The sequence below is a fragment of the Diabrotica undecimpunctata genome, chromosome 5 (assembly GCF_040954645.1).
Source record: "Diabrotica undecimpunctata isolate CICGRU chromosome 5, icDiaUnde3, whole genome shotgun sequence".
NCBI classification, from domain to species: Eukaryota; Metazoa; Arthropoda; class Insecta; order Coleoptera; family Chrysomelidae; genus Diabrotica; species Diabrotica undecimpunctata.
In genome coordinates this window covers 92,392,201-92,409,555 of record NC_092807.1, presented here as the reverse complement: position 1 = coordinate 92,409,555, position 17,355 = coordinate 92,392,201, and the positions used below count along the sequence as shown (strand labels likewise).

General features: G+C 31.7%; 2 protein-coding genes across 4 annotated transcripts in view; both read right to left on the bottom strand.

Moving 5' to 3' along the window:
* Window positions 1–7,003, bottom strand: part of LOC140440686 (trypsin-1-like) — a 58,057-nt gene extending 51,054 nt beyond the window's left edge. The window contains exon 1 of one of the 2 annotated variants that reach the window (XM_072531046.1): window positions 6,753–7,003. In XM_072531046.1, the coding sequence (XP_072387147.1) occupies window positions 6,753–6,822 (70 nt within the window). In that variant the 5' untranslated portion in view covers window positions 6,823–7,003. The remainder of the gene's footprint in view (window positions 1–6,752) is intronic. The other variant, XM_072531045.1, reaches the window with a different exon arrangement.
* A 4,901-nt stretch (window positions 7,004–11,904) lies between these two features.
* LOC140440685 (serine protease snk-like) overlaps window positions 11,905–17,355 on the bottom strand; it is a 66,432-nt gene continuing 60,981 nt past the window's right edge. Inside the window, exons 6-7 of one of the 2 annotated variants that reach the window (XM_072531044.1) lie at window positions 13,623–13,807; window positions 11,905–12,300 (exon numbers count right to left, since the gene is read on the bottom strand). In XM_072531044.1, the coding sequence (XP_072387145.1) occupies window positions 12,121–12,300; window positions 13,623–13,807 (365 nt within the window). In that variant the 3' untranslated portion in view covers window positions 11,905–12,120. Of the gene's footprint in view, window positions 12,304–13,622; window positions 13,808–17,355 lie in introns of both variants that reach the window. The other variant, XM_072531043.1, reaches the window with a different exon arrangement.

Genomic DNA, 17,355 nt, shown 5'->3' with positions numbered 1-17,355 from the left:
ACACAAGATATACTAGACTTATGGAACAACGAAAAAAGATGAAAAATTACCCAGACAAATACAAATAAATAAATAAACACATAAAAAAGAGAATAAAAGAAGCCAAAGAGGAGTGGATTAAAGTACAATGTAAAGAAATGGAAACCTATGAGAAAAAGTACGATGCGTTCAATATGCACAAAAAAGTAAAAGAGATAAGAGGAAGCATAAAGAAATGCCAAATAGGTAAAGAAAAGACAAAGATGGAAATCTTATTGTAGATCTAGAGAATAAAATAAAAGGATGGACAGAATACCTGAATTAAATATTTGAACACGATAGAAACAACTTAACTCAGATAATCAATGCAACTGGGCCAGACATATTGAAAGAAGAAGTAGAATACGAAATAAGAAACGCTAAAAATGGAAAAGCAAATGGACCTGATGAGATTCCTACAGAACTGTTGAAGCTTTTGAATGATAAATCCGTAACCATAATATTAAATTTTGCAGCGAGGAGCTAAAACAGTTTCCCCTCCACTTTCCTATGTCGATCTTTCGTAAGTAACTTCGTTTCGCACGGTTTTAAGTTTCGAAAAATTGGATAAATTTTGTAGCTATAAAATTCAATATAAAGTTTAGATTTTCATTCAAAATTTGTGCAAATTTTACTTCTTAATGTTTATAAACAATGGAGATATAATTAACAAAAAAATTATCGCTAACTTCGTTCCTATTATTTATAGAAGGTTTATTTTTTTTTTGTTTAATGTGAGCTTTTTTACCAGCTATCTAATGGTTGTACGTACAAGTCTGTATCTTAAAAAATGTAGAAGTTATTACAATTGTTTATAAGTAAAAAACATACCCCTTTTTCAAACGTTTATTTTGTAAATAATTTTGATGAAAACTCAATATTCATTTAACTTCTGAGATAGTATAAGTCTTAAAGAATCCTATGAAATTTGTTAAATGTGTCTAGCATCATTCATAGGGCAAGTTCAATGGTTTAAATAATTAGTCCCAGGGATAAACAAATTGAATAACTTTTAAACTATTTGACCGATAGGGGGGAAATTTCGCACAAATTTAAAGGACGGTAATTCCTCAATGTTGAAATGTATTAATAATATTTTATTTTGTTAATAAAAAAATTAATTAAATTTATAAATTAGTGCAAAAAAACTGCTTTTTTGCAAATATCTCCGTAAATTATTTATCAATTTTAATTGAAAAAACGGGAAAATAAAGATATTCTTGATATAAAAAAATTGTAGAAATATTGTTTATTTAAATTATAAGGAAAAAAACTTAGTAGATAAAAAATCAAATTCTGACCATAAATTATTGTTTAAAAATAACGCAAGGTAAAACTAGGAGTATCTTTTCACCTATTCATCATCTAGTATCCCCCACCTATGTCTTAAAAGCTTCAGATATCTGCGAAACATTTTGCCGTGAAATCGATGATTTTTGTATAACCAGACTGGGCTAAAAAGACTGCTCGTACTTGTTGAAATCAGTGTGACTTGTGTTTTATATGATTGTTGTGGTGAACCAAAAAACGTAAGATTTTAAGATTTTCGTAAGGATAGTGCAATGTTAAACTGCTTTGTAAATCAGGTTAATTTTTGTAATATACAACACAAATTTTTACACACATTTACGGATCTTATTGGTTTGATTTTAGCATAATTTTATCTTAATAAAAATGTCTATTTACGCCAATTTGGTGGGTGCCAACATTTGGAAAGTACAATTTAACATAATCTAATTATTCGCATAGGTGCCGATATATAGAATTAGACTTATTTTTGTTATTTCTAATATTGGCAATCCAACGGTAAACGTTAATTACCACCTCTTTTGAATTCGAGATTGATAATAATTGTGCGCGAAAAAAATATAAATCAGTCAAATCACTAGTCAATTTTTTTTTATTATACTATTCTAGATGCCAAAAGTAAAGAAACATGCAAGGTATACAAAATCATACAGCGAGGAATTGCTTCAGACAGCATTAACTGATGTGAGGAATAGTGAACAGAAGAAGACCGTTGCTATGACCGTCGTATGGCATTACAAGGCAAACACTTCAATATCGTTTGGGTCCTAAATTTTCAAAACCAGAACTTGGAAGAAATACATATCTAACAAGAGATGAAAAAAACAAAGTGCTCTATTGGATTTAAGATAGCCATAAAAAAGGCTTCCCACGAAGAAAGGTTGATATTCAGGCTTCTGTAAAAAGTTTTTTGGATGTAGATAATAGAACCACTCCATTTAAAAACAACATTCCAGGCAAACACGGGTATAACCTATTTTTAAAAAGGCATCCAATACTCACGGAACGGACACCTGAAGGAGTAACTGCGACTTCAGCAAAGGTGTCTGAAGAAAATATACGAGGTTGGTTTTCCGAAATAGAAAGCTATCTTAAGGAAAAAACCACTTTTCTGTTTTGAATGTATCAAGCAGACTATACAACGGTGATGAAACGTGTGTCCAGTTTTGTCCCAAAAATGGATAAAGTTATTGCACCAAAAGGTTTCCGCAATGTATACGAGGTTGACCAAGGAGAAGTGCAAAAAAAACTGACAGTAATCTTTACGTTTTCGGACGAAGGCAATACTACTCCACTTTTAAGAACTTACCCAAACAAGAGTCTGTCAAAATCAGTTATTAATAGTGTTCCAGACACATGGGGAATCGGATTAAGCGATAACGACTGTCATGCTCTTTGTAGACAGCCATACAACTAATCATAGCTATCAACTTAGTACTCTTTGTACAAATCTTGGTATTGTTCTCATAGGTCTTTACCCTAACTCTACCATATTATAGCCTGTAGATGTCTCGAAATTTAGACCACTTAAGGCAATGTGGAAAAAATCGCTGTTAGATTGGCATCGTAAAAATCAATTTTGTAAATTTTGCAACGAACATTTTGCACAAATCCTAAAAGAAGCTGTATATTTTTTAAAGCCCGAAGTTGCCTCTAACGGATTTAAAGCTTGTGGATTATATCCGTGGAATCCAAATTCAATTGACTATGGCACATGTTTGTAAAACACATAAAGATAGGACGTCTAAGGTGGGTAGGCCATGTTATGCGGATGGAGCAAACCGACCCAGCTAGAAAAACGCTCCTTGATAGACCTATTGGTCAAAGAAGAAGAGGAAGACCCAGAACAAGATTCCTAGATAACATCGATGAAGACATGAGAAATATGGAAATACGTGCTTGGCGGAGGAAGGCGATGGATAGGGACGACTGGAGAAAAATTCTTGGGGAGGCTAGGACCCACACAGGGTTGTAAAGCCAAAATGATGATGATGATGGCACATGTTTAGTCAAACACTACCCAAAAATAACCGGTTCCAATGTTGCAAACGCTGACAAGCGTAACACTGATAATAATAGGGTTTTAACTTATCAAAAGTTTATTAAAATCGTTGGAAAAGGTCATTAGAATTTGATAATTTTGGCGCTTTATTTACTGGATGTGATGAAAGCTGTAAAAATTTTCTATTATTACAAAAATTGAAAACCTACTTTAAATCTGAAACGGAATCTAAAAAAGATAACCATACAATAGAGATACAAATAGAAGATCTAAATGATAGCGTAGTACATTACAACGATGAAATATTTTTAAACGAAGATAATATAGAAGATACACCTATTGTTTTTTTGCGATAAACAACCCGCTGATGGGTATATGCAAGCCTAAATTAACCCAATTACCTGATACATCGCTAAATATTGGAATTTTAAGAAGAATCCATAAAAGTTGATGACAACGTAGCTTCTATTGGAACAAAGTGCCAACAGTATGTAAAACAAAACAATTCGATGAGGACACAAGAAGAAGTTACCTCTAAAGAAAATAATAAAAACGAAAACAACAATCAATCAAATATCCTCATTAATTTTTGATCTATCCGAAAACCTCAGAATGAACGGGTAAACGACAAACTGAGAAAAGAAGAAAAAGAGAAAAGAAAGCAGAGAATAAACAAAAAAGATTAGAGAAGCAACTGATAAAGAAGGATAAAGAGACATTTCAAAAGAAGAAACCCCTAATAACCTTAAAAAACAAGCCAAATAGTCAAGTTGTTCACAACCATTCTTTAAATAAATCTGTCACACCTCATAAAACGTTCGGTCTTCCAAATCTGGTTGCAGTCCTTCTAGAAGCTGTGGTACTAGCAACAATAACCATGACTTACAAAATTCAATAGACCTAAATTTTCGCAGACCGCAAGTATCAGACGCTGTTACTCTATATTTAAAAACTAAAGTCTCCCATGTAAAAAAATCTGTTTCAAGAAAGTCCAGAATGGCCGTCTCCACAATCTTTACCAGAAAACAATACGATTGTTCCGCGAGGACTATGTTTTATTTGTACGCACAATATTTACAGGACAAACATAGGAATAAAATGTCAAAACAGCACTAGGACTTTTCATGTTAGCTACTTAACTAAATACAAATTATATAAAAAAAATATTTGTAGCACTTGCTTTGCTAAGAAAAATCCTAAGAATACCTGAATGTAAACACAGTATAAGATTTCTTTTACTTTAGTTGTTTACTTAAAATTATTTTTTAGTTGGTTTTTAAAAAAATTTTATTTGTGTTTTAAAGAAGATAGCATTTTTATTTTTAGTTTGGTAACTTAAAAAATTTTATATTTTGTAACTAACAGAATTAAAATATATTTTTTATTTTGATGTTTTGTTTTATTTGTGTAGGTGATCGTTTAAAATTACCTAGGTAGGTACCTAGGTATCTATGTACCTTCCACAAAATAATTGGTGCCAATAATTGGAAAATATATGGTGCCAGTGAATAGCATACGAGTGCCAATAATTAGAAAACTTCGATTTTCAATAAAATTAAATAAAATTTAACTATAGCAATCAAAATGTGATTACAAAATATTCAAATAAGTGGCCCCAAAAGTAATAAATATTCATAAAAAAATACTTATCGATCATATGGAAAGCACTTGATTATTTTAGAGGTAATTTTATTAATTCGATCTCCTTAGAGCGCCAATCATTGGGTAGTTTACCCTAACTGATTTCAGTAGGTTAGCGGTTTTGTTAGGTTGGCGGATTTCGTTAGGATAACCAATTTCGTTATGTTACCAACAACTATTTCCAGTAAATTTGCCAACAAAGAGTTCAAAAAATGTTGCCAACAAATGTTTAAAATTTTTGATAAAGTATTGGTAACGAATGTTGCAAACAATTGTAGCCAATCATTGTTTCCGATAGGTGTATCCGAAATGTTTCCAACAATGGAATTTTGCAGCTCATTGTTTTAAATAATTGTGTTAACAATCGTTTTCAACAATGAAATATTTACAACAATAATGGCAAACATGTGTGTTTACAACATTGCATTATTGTTCTGTTGGAAACAATGTTAGTAAGGATTGTTGGAAACTATTGTTAACGATTGTTGAAAATAATTCTTGGAAACGATCTTTGAAAACAATTCTTGAAAAGGATTGTTGGAAAAAAATTCTTGGAAACGATTGAAATCTTGGAAACGACTATTGGAAAAACTGTTGAAAACAATTGTTAAAAACAGTGGTGTTCGATGTGGTATCAAGATAAGTGGCGTTAATGTCAATATTCTGAAATCCCTTAGCAATGGACTTCTGGCAAAATATCTGCCAAAAAATACATATACGACAAAATATGAGTGGCCCAACACCGAGAATTGCAGGAGTTAAACGCAGACAACAAGGTATATATTGGGAATGACTATGGCCAAAAATCATGGACTGGCAAAATATCATAGACTGATAGAATTACAAATAAAAAAGTACTGGAGAGGGTTGATAAAGAAACAGAACTAATCACCACTATACAAACCAGAAAACTGGAATACCTAGGCCACGTGATGAGGAGACCAAAATATGAAATTTTGAGACTCATTATACAGGGAAGGATTCAAGGAAGATCTGTTGGCCGAAGGCAGAACTCATAGTGAAGAATCTACGTGATTGGTATCAATGGAGATCCATTGATTTGTTTAGAGCAGCAAGTTCAAAAATAAAAATAGCCATTATGATTGCCAACCTCCGTAGGGAGACGGCACTCTAAGAAGAAGATGGCCAAAAAATGCATGATAGATGACTTCCTAATTAAATAAAACATAAGTAACAGTTGAAAAAAAAAGGGGAAGACCAAAACAAATATGAATGATTAGAAGCTATTTAAAGCACAATGTCGGAGAAGAATCTTTAGGCTGGAAATAAGAATGATATGCGAAAGTGGAAACAAGGAACAGGTAGACGTAAGACGCCATGAAAACAGGATGAAAAAAATATGGTAAATCACCTAACGGTTTTAATCAGCCAATATTTCAATCTTACCTCTTCGTTTGAATAAAAGGTTTACGATTTATTTATTACCTTTATTAGTCTTTCAAAAGTGCGAATTCTGATAATAATTTGTACCATTCTGTGGTATTATGATGATACACCCACATAAACACATATAAACAGATTATTCAGACAGATTATTATACACAATACTGGCCAGAAAAATATACGATTGATCGTTAAAAAGGCAAATTAACAAATTAACTTATTCAAAAAAGTGAACTGCTACCTATCTAATATTTATTAAATTATACTTAGATACTTATACCTACATAATTAAAAAAAGTGTTACTTGTCTGTCAAGCATCAGTGGTTTTTATAGTAAATAATAATTACCCACAAATAATATTTTTTTAGGTTGACTTACCATGTGATTGTCCCTTTTCAAGATTTAAATAAAAGAATAATAACCAAACCAAAAAATTGGCAGTGTACATTTTCACTCCAAATTTATATTTAATAAAATGGCAAAATTCGTGAGTGCTATTGTTCACCACTATATTATTTAGTTATAGGATATATTCTTGGGAAATCCGATAATCGCGTGATAGTGTGTGTTAATACTTGGGAATTCTTAAATGCTGCCAGTAGCACTTAATATTATAATTTTATTCAAAATCAATCACAAACAACTTAAACATTCTTTTTATTTAAGAGTTATGTATTTTTTTGTATATTAACGTTATTTTTATTTAAAACACTTATACCACATCAACCACGCAGGGTTATTAGTGGGATGACAAACAAAATAGTTTTAATACGATTATGTACACTAAATAGTATAATACAATTTTATATCTTTTAAATAACTTAATACATTTAAATTTTTATCTGTCAAGATGGATTTGAGGTCGTCTGGAATTCCATGCAATCTTCTTTGATTTTGGAAACATGGGCAATCAAGCAGGAAGTGTTTCACTGTCAATGAAGTGGAGCAGATATTGCGAATTGGCAGTGGATCTTTAGTGATTAAACATTTGTGTGTGACAGCAGTATAACCAATTCTTAAACGGTTTATAATTACTTGATCTCGCCTACTTGTGGGGTTATTCAAAGAGCTGTTCACCTTTGGGCATATTGGGTTTAATTTGGTTACTGAATTTTCCCAGTAATTTTGTCAAATGTTATTGCAATAATCTTTAATTAAATGTTTCATGTCACAATAAGGATATTTTGTCATTTTTGTAGTATCTTTTAAGTTGATACGGCTTGTAGTTGCTAGTTGATCTGCTTTTTAATTTCCCCAGATTCCAGTATGCGATGGTACCCAAATGAAAGCTATGTCGTTTCCCATGGAATGAAGTGTTTCTAATTCATTTTTTATTGCTTGTATAATGGGATTTGTTGTATAAATTTGCTTTAATTTCAATACCGCATTAAGTGAATCTGAAATGATGACGCACTTCATATTGTTACTCGTTTTGAGAAAAGTTAAGGCTTTTAATATACCTGTGGTTTCACCTGTAAGTATATTCTAATTTGTTGGTAAGTGTATGCTGTAGGAGATTTCTTCATCAGAATAGTAAGCACCAGCAGTCGGTAAAGATTTGTAAGTAGTTGGAGTAATTTGATATGATTTCTGCAAAAAGATGTTTAATTATCGAGAAGTTTGTATATGATTTGGGATACTTTCTTAGTGTTAGGTCAATGGTAAGTAGGCGGGTTGTCCATGGAGGAGAGATTGCATTTGTATATAGCAATAGACTAAGTTGATCTATGTTAAAATTTGTGACTTTTATTCTTTCTATTAAAGGAATACAGTTTGTTGTCTTTTTAAAAGAGAGGATGCCAGGGTGGAAAATTTGAGAGAAAAGAGGATGTTGTTTTTGAATTTAAATTTTGGCAATATAGTTTAGTGATATTATTTATATTTATAAATACGTGTTAATAAATTTTTTTTAAAAATAAAATTATTTTAAATAGAATAATTTTGATAAACACAAATAAACAGCTAAATACAAAAATTTTAATATAAACACAAATAAACAGGCTAAATATTTACTGAAAGAGTTGACCGACACATGTTAACACGTCCACACCTACTGATGTCGCTCGACTTCCTTTGATCCGTACCGACTTGATTCGGATTGCGACATGGTTCAACAAAGCCGGGCGACATGTCCATACTTGTTCGACAGTGTCGGTCGACCGAGTCGAACGACATCATTCGACATAGTCTGGACGTAGCTTTACGGACAAACTGTAGTGAACTTAGTGACCCACCCGTGTATCTCTCCGGCTTGAACGTACAAATCTTGGAAAATCCTAAAGCCAGCTAGACAGGACAGCCTCTAGATTATCGCAGTAGAGTAGAATTTTCCGCCAGAATTCTTGGGTTACAGTATTAAAATCCTGAATTCTTGAAAAAAGTATAGTTTTCAGACAAAGCATATTTTTATTTATCGGGCCATCGAAATCGTCCACAAATCGATTTATGGGCTTTGCCAGGCTAGGTGAAGTTCAAGAAGCTCCTTTACATAGCGCAAAAGTGAGTGTCTGGTGTGCAGTTTGGGGACACGGATTCATTGGTCCATACTTTGTCGAAGTAAATGGTAGGCAACTCACACTTAACCAATAGAGGTATATACAAAATTTTAACACACTTTATCCCTAATCTACGTCAATTCTGCCGTACATTACCAGACAAAAACTATTTGTGAAGCTATTTCTTTACAAAGGTATGGCAACTTTACTGTTGTAAATACAACCTTGTGAGTTTAGCTTTTCAATACTTAAATAAAAGAATAATAACCAAACCAAAAAACGAGCAATGTCATTTTACTCCAAACTTATATTTACTGAAATAAGCGAACTTCGTAAGTGGTTTTGTTCACCACTATACTATTTATTTATAAGATATTCTTGGGAAACACGATGATCGCGTGACCGTGTGTAAAAAATTGGGAATTCTTAAAGGCTGCCAGTGACGCTTAACATTTTAATCTTATTTAAAATAAATCATAAAAAACTTTTTTTATATATTAAGCTATTTTTTGTATATTATGCAACGCCCTTCATGGTTATTATCTAAAAGTTCATAACCGCGCTTAACTTCCTTTTCTATATTTGTATCCTGCTCTTCCTTTTCTATATTTGTGCAGAAACGAACAAACTGACGTACTTAAATATTAAAACATCCATTTAAAAAACGTGAAATTTGGGTTATTTGAAAAACACTAATTTTAATAATTATAATTAATCAATTGGGGCTACACCCAATCTTGAGAGACAGATGAATCAAATGGCCAACCAAATGTAGGATAATGTCAAAAGTCTAAGGATATAGTCAAGGAAAATTATCAAACTAAAAATTCATATGGATATCTCTTGCACATCTCTATCATAGCTGCAGTTTAAGGGTAAAGACTACTTGTTGTGTGTATTAGAGATGTAAAAAACCATTGGGCCCCTAAGGACCATGAAAGCAATTTTCACAATAAAGTCCATAAAATAGAGAGATTGAATATCAATATAATGGGCATCAGTAAAATGCGATCGTCTAACGACGGAAAATGTTAAATCACCGAGCATCAATTATATTACTCCGAACATACAGGTCAACATAAGCACTGCATAGAATTAAATATTTTAAATAAACAAATTAATCACCACGTTATAAATTTTGTTCCTATATCCGAGAGAATCATGCTGATGCAATTAAATTAAAAGTAATAGAGCCTTTTTATTAGTATTTAAAAAAGTCTTAAATAAGTTAAAAACTCATGAGGTACCTTTAGTTATGGGGTGTAACGCCAAAATAAGCAAGGGTCGTTATGGTAATGTAGTTATTTCATAGGAAGCGTAATGAAATGTATTATAACAGAAACGATCCTAATGGAACCAAACCGAACGGAAATAAACCGACTTCAAAGGAACTAAACTTAACATTAGGGATCTGTAACAAATCGCAGCAAGCAAAACGGAAACAAACCGAACAGAACGAAACTAAACTGAACCGAAAGAATCCAAACTGTTTCAAACTAAACCAAAAGCAAAGAAACCAAACGTAATAAAACCAAACGGAACCGAAACAAACAAAATCTAAGACAACGGGACGAAGTTGAACGAAGCAGATCGAAAAATCGGAGCTAAATTGGATCTAACATAGCGGAAGCAAAACGAAATGTGTCTAATAGAATGAAATAAAGAAAACCAAAATCGAAAGGAACGCAACCAAATTGAAAGAATAATCGAAAGATACTAAATTAAATCGAAAAAACCTAGCCTAACCAAACTGACTCGAATGACATCAGATCGAACAGAACGACATATAACGAAGCTGATCTGTACGTAAAGAAACTGAAACGAAAGGAAACGAATCAAGCATAGCGGAACCAAACAGAACAGGCCGAAAAGTAACGAAACCGAATCTAATAAAACAGAACCTTTAAGACGTCCGCCGTAAGGGGTAAGATGTAAACCGTAACATAAGATGTAAGCTGTTTGTAGCAAGGCCTATGTCTGGGAACGTAGTCTGTAAACTGCGAGACCAGGGCCATAGCATATCTAATCCGTTAGATATAAGGCGTAAGACGTAAGCCATAAGATCTAAGCCGTACGACAAAACGAAAGCTGTACGACATAAGCTATAAGCAGTAAGACGTAATGAAACGGAACATAACCGAATTAAATCGAACGGACAAAAACTAAACCGAACAAAGCTATACGGAACCTAACATGGGGGAACGTTACCGGGCTAAATGAAACAAAATCAAATGAATCGAAATGGAACCAAATTGAAACTAACGGAAGGGGTCTTAGTGGCAGTGCATCGAAGTAAACCGAAACGGAACGGAAACCAACAGAACGATACGGAAGATTTAAGCCCTAATATGTAAGTTGTAAGGCGTAAAGAGTAAGACGTAAGCTGTAGAACATTAGAAGTCATAAGATGTAACCTAACGAATCGGAATAGCGGAAGCGGTACCGAATCGAACGGAAAGTAACAGAATCCAACAGAACTCAATCAACTAAGACAATCCAATGATTTATTCGTTCTTATAAACTTTTAGGTGTCAGTTTAAAGATGGTGTTTAACAAGTTCTTACCTCCATAATTTTCCTGCTGTTTTTATTACTTTTATTGAATACAAAAATTACTTCACTAGGTTTTGGTTATTTCGGTATTTTATTGTATTTTTTAATTGAGATGCTTATTACTTTTAATTTTTCCGTCATTGCGCTTCCACTTTAGCTGCGTTCTCAGCTTTTTTATAAAGTATCCAATTTTCTTTTGTAAGCAACAAGAATGATGCTCAATTTCTTTTAAAAAACATTTTCAATGTTGAGTTTGTTTCCTCTTACAATCGCAGGCGTGTCGTATGGTAGACAAATATTGCAGGTAAGCTTTTTTTCATTCTTTATATAATTGTTTCTTTACTGTTTTGTAGAACCACTTAGTAGGTATTTCGTAATGGCATTAATTTATTTTTATTGCCCTTACTTTCTTAAAAAAATATATTTTGCCAAAAAAATTAATAACCACTTTAACCCGTTGATATAGGAATACAAATAAAAAAATGTTTTTTAAAACCGCTCTATTTATGCGTTGACATGTTTACATAGTTTGTGTAACTTAAGATAGTTTGTGTCTTAAAAAAAGTTTTACTTTGTGTATTCCCAAGATTTTAAAATATTATAGATATTAAATACATACTATTCTCTAATCAAACATTTGTTTTAAGTTTATTTTATGTATGCTTGTTTTTATCGCTCAGATAATAAAAGTTCCTTGGTCTATTTTTGAGGCCAGACATTTTTTTCGATCCATAAGATATAATGGGAGATTCTGGTAAATACTGAAGGATCTTTAGTAATTCCGCAAGCTACTCCAAATGAGGAAATTCCGACAGCGTCGTACATACAATTCATTCCGCTTTCATCTCTACGGAAAATTTGCAAAGGACCTCCAGATTCCTGCTAAAAGTAAAAGAAAAAAAATATAAATATTTGAGAACTTTTAGCAGTTTGTTTAACCAGCCGTTACACGCGCTATGAGCTAAACATTCACACTATTATTTATTTACAAGTAATGAAATTGCCTTATCTACTACGATAACCTTGGCCACTAAGCATTGTTTATAAGAGGAGATGACAACTAAGTCACTATGCTGTGGTACTTCTTACTCCATGTTGTGAGACTGCTCCGGTAGAAAAAATGTTTCTGATTCCGTTTCTTTGCGAATTTTTGTTTAAAAATGTCCCCTTTAACCCCAATCCGGGCAACACATTTTACTTGAGTAATCGGGCAACTCGGGTCCGTTGGACCCACCACTGTTCTTAAATGTACTATTTATATTAACTCTTATATTTGTAACATTATTTTTTTATTTTTTATTAAAGTGAAATTTAAATTGTCTAGATTAAAAAAAGGTGCTACTACAGTAAGTGGTCTACCTTTAAGGTGTGATCTACCTAAAAGATTTACACAAAATAATGAAATGCAAGAAAACTTTTGTAGAAAACATATTTATTCACAAGCAATAAACCCAAGCAATAATTTGGAGCCAAATAAAGAGTTAGTATAAAAACTTTTGTAAATCTTTTAGGTAATTTTATTTGAAAAGAGGGGTTGATATTTACACATAACCTGTAAAAAGATTACAATGTTGTCTCCTTTCATTATTGTGTGATTCTGAGAAAAGATTATGGAAGTTAGCAGCTCATGTATAAATTACTGACAAAAACAATCTTTACAAAATGAATAACACGCGTATTGTCATATCAATTTACTATTTTAGTTGGGACTAAGCCACAAGCTATTAGCTTATTTCCAACTAGAATAGCAAATTGATATGACAAATTAAATTATTATTAAATATTAGATTAAAAAAAAAACAAGAAAAATAAAAAACCATAGCTTAGTCATTTATTTTTCTTTATTGCAGTACTTATAAAATTTTTTAATTAAACAGTGATCGTTACATACATTTCTACTGCATTTCACAAATTTGTTTTTATTTCCTGTACTGTCCTGTCCTGTCCTAACGGAATAAGGAACAAGAGCACATAATTTGAATAAAGGTAAACAGCAAGCTGAGTAAACAGCCTATGAACCTAAAATTTATTCAAATATCTGTAGTATCGCCAATTATTTTGTATGTTTATTGACAACCGGCTTTTTTAAATATCTATTTTAACATTAAGTCTACTGGTGTCGTAAAATTCGAACTACAATAGGACACATATTATACTTATCCAAGAATAAAACTAAAGCATTACGCCTCTACTGCCAGTACCTGACATCCATCAGTTGTGTTTCCTCCAGCACACACCAGTTTATTTTTTATTATGCCTTGTGGTAAAAAATTTTGTGAATGTCTACGGGTATAGGTCTTATTGCAACTTTCGTTACTGTCAAAGTTTACTAAAATCTTTACCATGTGAGTTGGTCTGTCTTCTAAATATCTTGTTGGACCCCATCCTAAAAAAACAAGAAGTTAATTCTGCTTAAAGCTTAGAAATCGATATTTTCAAATCAAATTTGTATTTTTTTATTTAAAGAAAAAAATAATTAAATTAAATTAAATTTATAAGGTGGTTAGAGTTATGCCACGAAGCCGAAAAATCACTTGAAAAATCGAAAATTTACTGGGCGCTATTTTTTAAATGGAATATCATTTTTCATTCATTTCAATGTTGTGAAAAAAACTACGCATTCTTGTTCCAAACTGTCAACAGACGACGTTCAAAAAATACTTGCTCTTTACAATGAGATTTTCTAAATTAAAAAATGTTAAAACTTAAACCCGAAAGCAAGCATGTTTTTTAATTGTTTATAATTATTATAATTGTTTATAATTATTATAATTGTTTATAATTATTATAATTATTAAACAATAATAGTTTTTGTTCCGAAAGTGATATCAAAGAATATAGACGCTTAAGCGTCTATATTCTTTGGTGATATTTTACGAGACGAGTAGGAAGTTTCCAGGGCGAGTCGTAGGCGAGTCCCGGAATCCTGTGAGTCTAGCAAAATTACTTTGGATCGTATTACGTACAATATTCTTTCTGCAGCCGTTTTGTATGTTAAAAAAATATATGGATAAACTTTCCTTATGAACTTTTATTAAACACTTTAAAGTTACGCTCGTGAATTCAACATTAGGAAAATCTACTTGTGAATATTAATAACACAATTATAATAATTATTTACATTAATATTGTTAGTAATATAACAAGAAGTGACAGTATTGAAATTAGTGTTAGACGTGTCTTCATACCTCTTCCTTGACTTAACCAGCAATAATTCATAACTAGCGGCTTTAGCAGTTTCCCTAATCTCATCTGGAATCATTTCGGCTTCACTTTCACTGCTGATTTCCATTTCTTGGAATTGAAAAACGAAAAACTGAGCGAAAACACACCAATCTTAAATGACAAGCGTTATCATAATAAAATACAAAGTTGATGTTATTGTCAAAGCCATTACCTAGCTACCCAAAATCGCCCCGAAAGTGAAAAAATTTGTCCCGAAAGTAGCTACTTTCGGTAAGAGTTGGGTAAAATGATACTTTCGATTTAATAAACCATACCGAAAGATTTATTTTTGGGACGGCTGCAGAAAAAAACATATAAATCACGTTTCAACATGTGAGTTTTTATGTAGTTACTACAGTTGCGAAAGATGGGCCCAATCGGTCAAATAGTTTTTAAACAATTAGATTTGTCCGTAAACTAATTTTCGAAACCAAATTCAGATTTTTGCTTTAATCTGTGCCTTCTAAGAATTGCAATGCAAAACAGACGTTGATTAAGATGTTATTAGAGACATGGGGAATCTAAAAATTGCATTCCACAACATATCTCCTCAACTAAGCAAAAATTCTTAGCGAATTGGTTCCTAGTACTCGTATACAGTATATCGAAATAAAAGGGAAAAGACAGTTAAGATTTGATTTCACTAAGCTATTTTTTGGGTTTTAAATATGCCATACCTAAATAACAATAAATATTTACTTCTTTTATGCACGATTTTGATGGCACAGCTAATATGATGCAAACTTGAAAACAAGAAAATATAAAATGTATTTTGTAAATCCTCCTTCATTATCAATTACAGCCTGTAGTCGTCTAAGCGTTGATTCGACCAACTTTCTAATGTACTCTGGGGAACTTGTTTCCCAAGCTTCAGTAATTTTTACTTGCAATTTATTTCTATTTGATATTGCGATATTATGTACTTTATTTCTTAAATACAACCACACATTTTCAACACACTTTAAATCTGGTGACTGGGCTGGTGTTTTAATGACATTTCGGCAATTATAAAGCAACCAAGTATGAACCTGATATGACGTGTGTTTTGGATCTTTGTCTTCATATAACCGGTAATTGTTATTGATACCTTATTTTTAAGCACTACTTGCGAGATGCTGCCTTAGTATATCCAAGTACTGGTTCATATTTCCTTCAATAAAATGCTTGTTACCTACTCCTACGAACGACATACACCGCCATGTTATGACCCCACCTTTACAGGTAGCTTTTATATTTTTTAAATTTAGTTCTTTATTTAGCTTTTTTTCACACCGATATATTTCTATCGGGACCAAATAAGTTTATTTTGATTTCATCAGCAAAAATTACTGAATTCTAAAAGCTGAAATCTTGTTAATATCGTCCCTGGCGAACTACTATCGAATACGCTAATTTCTTTGGCTAATATAAGGTTTATTTCTAACAGTTCAACCATAAAGATTATTTTTTGTAATATCCGTCTAATTGTTTTGGGGTTACATCTTTTTCCAAACTGTCTTTTCACCTCATCTCACAATTTTGGTACACTTTTTTAAGGATTATTTGCTATTTCTCTGGCAATTCATCTATCTTCACGTTGTAAAAATCTTATTTGGAATTAACCTTGATTTATTGTCAATTCTACTTTCATTTCGGTAACGTTCAACAATGTGCTCAACTCTTGAGGAACAGGTATTTACCATTTTGATTATCTCTTTAGCTATATTCATTTCTATGGTGAGTAATTATTAAATTACTTTCACTAATCATAGGTCGTCGACTCATTCATAAATAATTTTGTTATAATACTTTTAAATGTCAAATTAAACATAAAATGAACTGCAATATGAATTTAATGCAACGCCTATGTCGCAAATTTTAAATTGATAACTTGTGTAGTGCTTCATCTTATTTGCATCATTTTAGCTGTGACATCAAAATCATACATAAAATAATTAAATATTTATTATTATTTAAGTCTGGTACATTTGAAACTCAAAAAAATAGCTAACGCTATTTTAGAAGACTCATAGTTATTTAATTTTAGTCTGTAATTTTTTTCTAATAAATATTGAGGCACTGACACAAGGTAGTTCCATTGATTAGCGACTGCATCATTTAAGCTGTGAGCCACTGTATATATATATATATATATATATATATATATATATATATATATATATATATATATATATATATATAAATTAAGGATCACTCAGAAGAGTGGTGGGTTTTTTCGGTCAAAAGGTGGAGAAAAAAGACAAAGTTGATGGCTACTTCATCTATTTATTGAAGACGTTTCGCTTTCTTAATCAGAAAGCATCATCAGTTCATCTAAAAAGAACAATATGAAAAAACCACACAAGCATGGAAAAGTTGTTACATGTGTTACCTTAAAAAGATATGTAGCAGTCAGTGATAGACTTATCTTTTTAAGGTAACACATGTAACAACTTTTCCATGCTTGTGTGGTTTTTTCATATTGTTCTTTTTAGATGAACTGATGATGCTTTCTGATTAAGAAAGCGAAACGTCTTCAATAAATAGATGAAGTAGCCATCAACTTTGTCTTTTTTCTCCACCTTTTGACCGAAAAAACCCACCACTCTTCTGAGTGATCCTTAATTTATATTGGATTGACGGTCGTACTCCTTTTCTCGATATATATATATATATATATATATATATATATATATATATATATATATATATATATATATATATATGTAT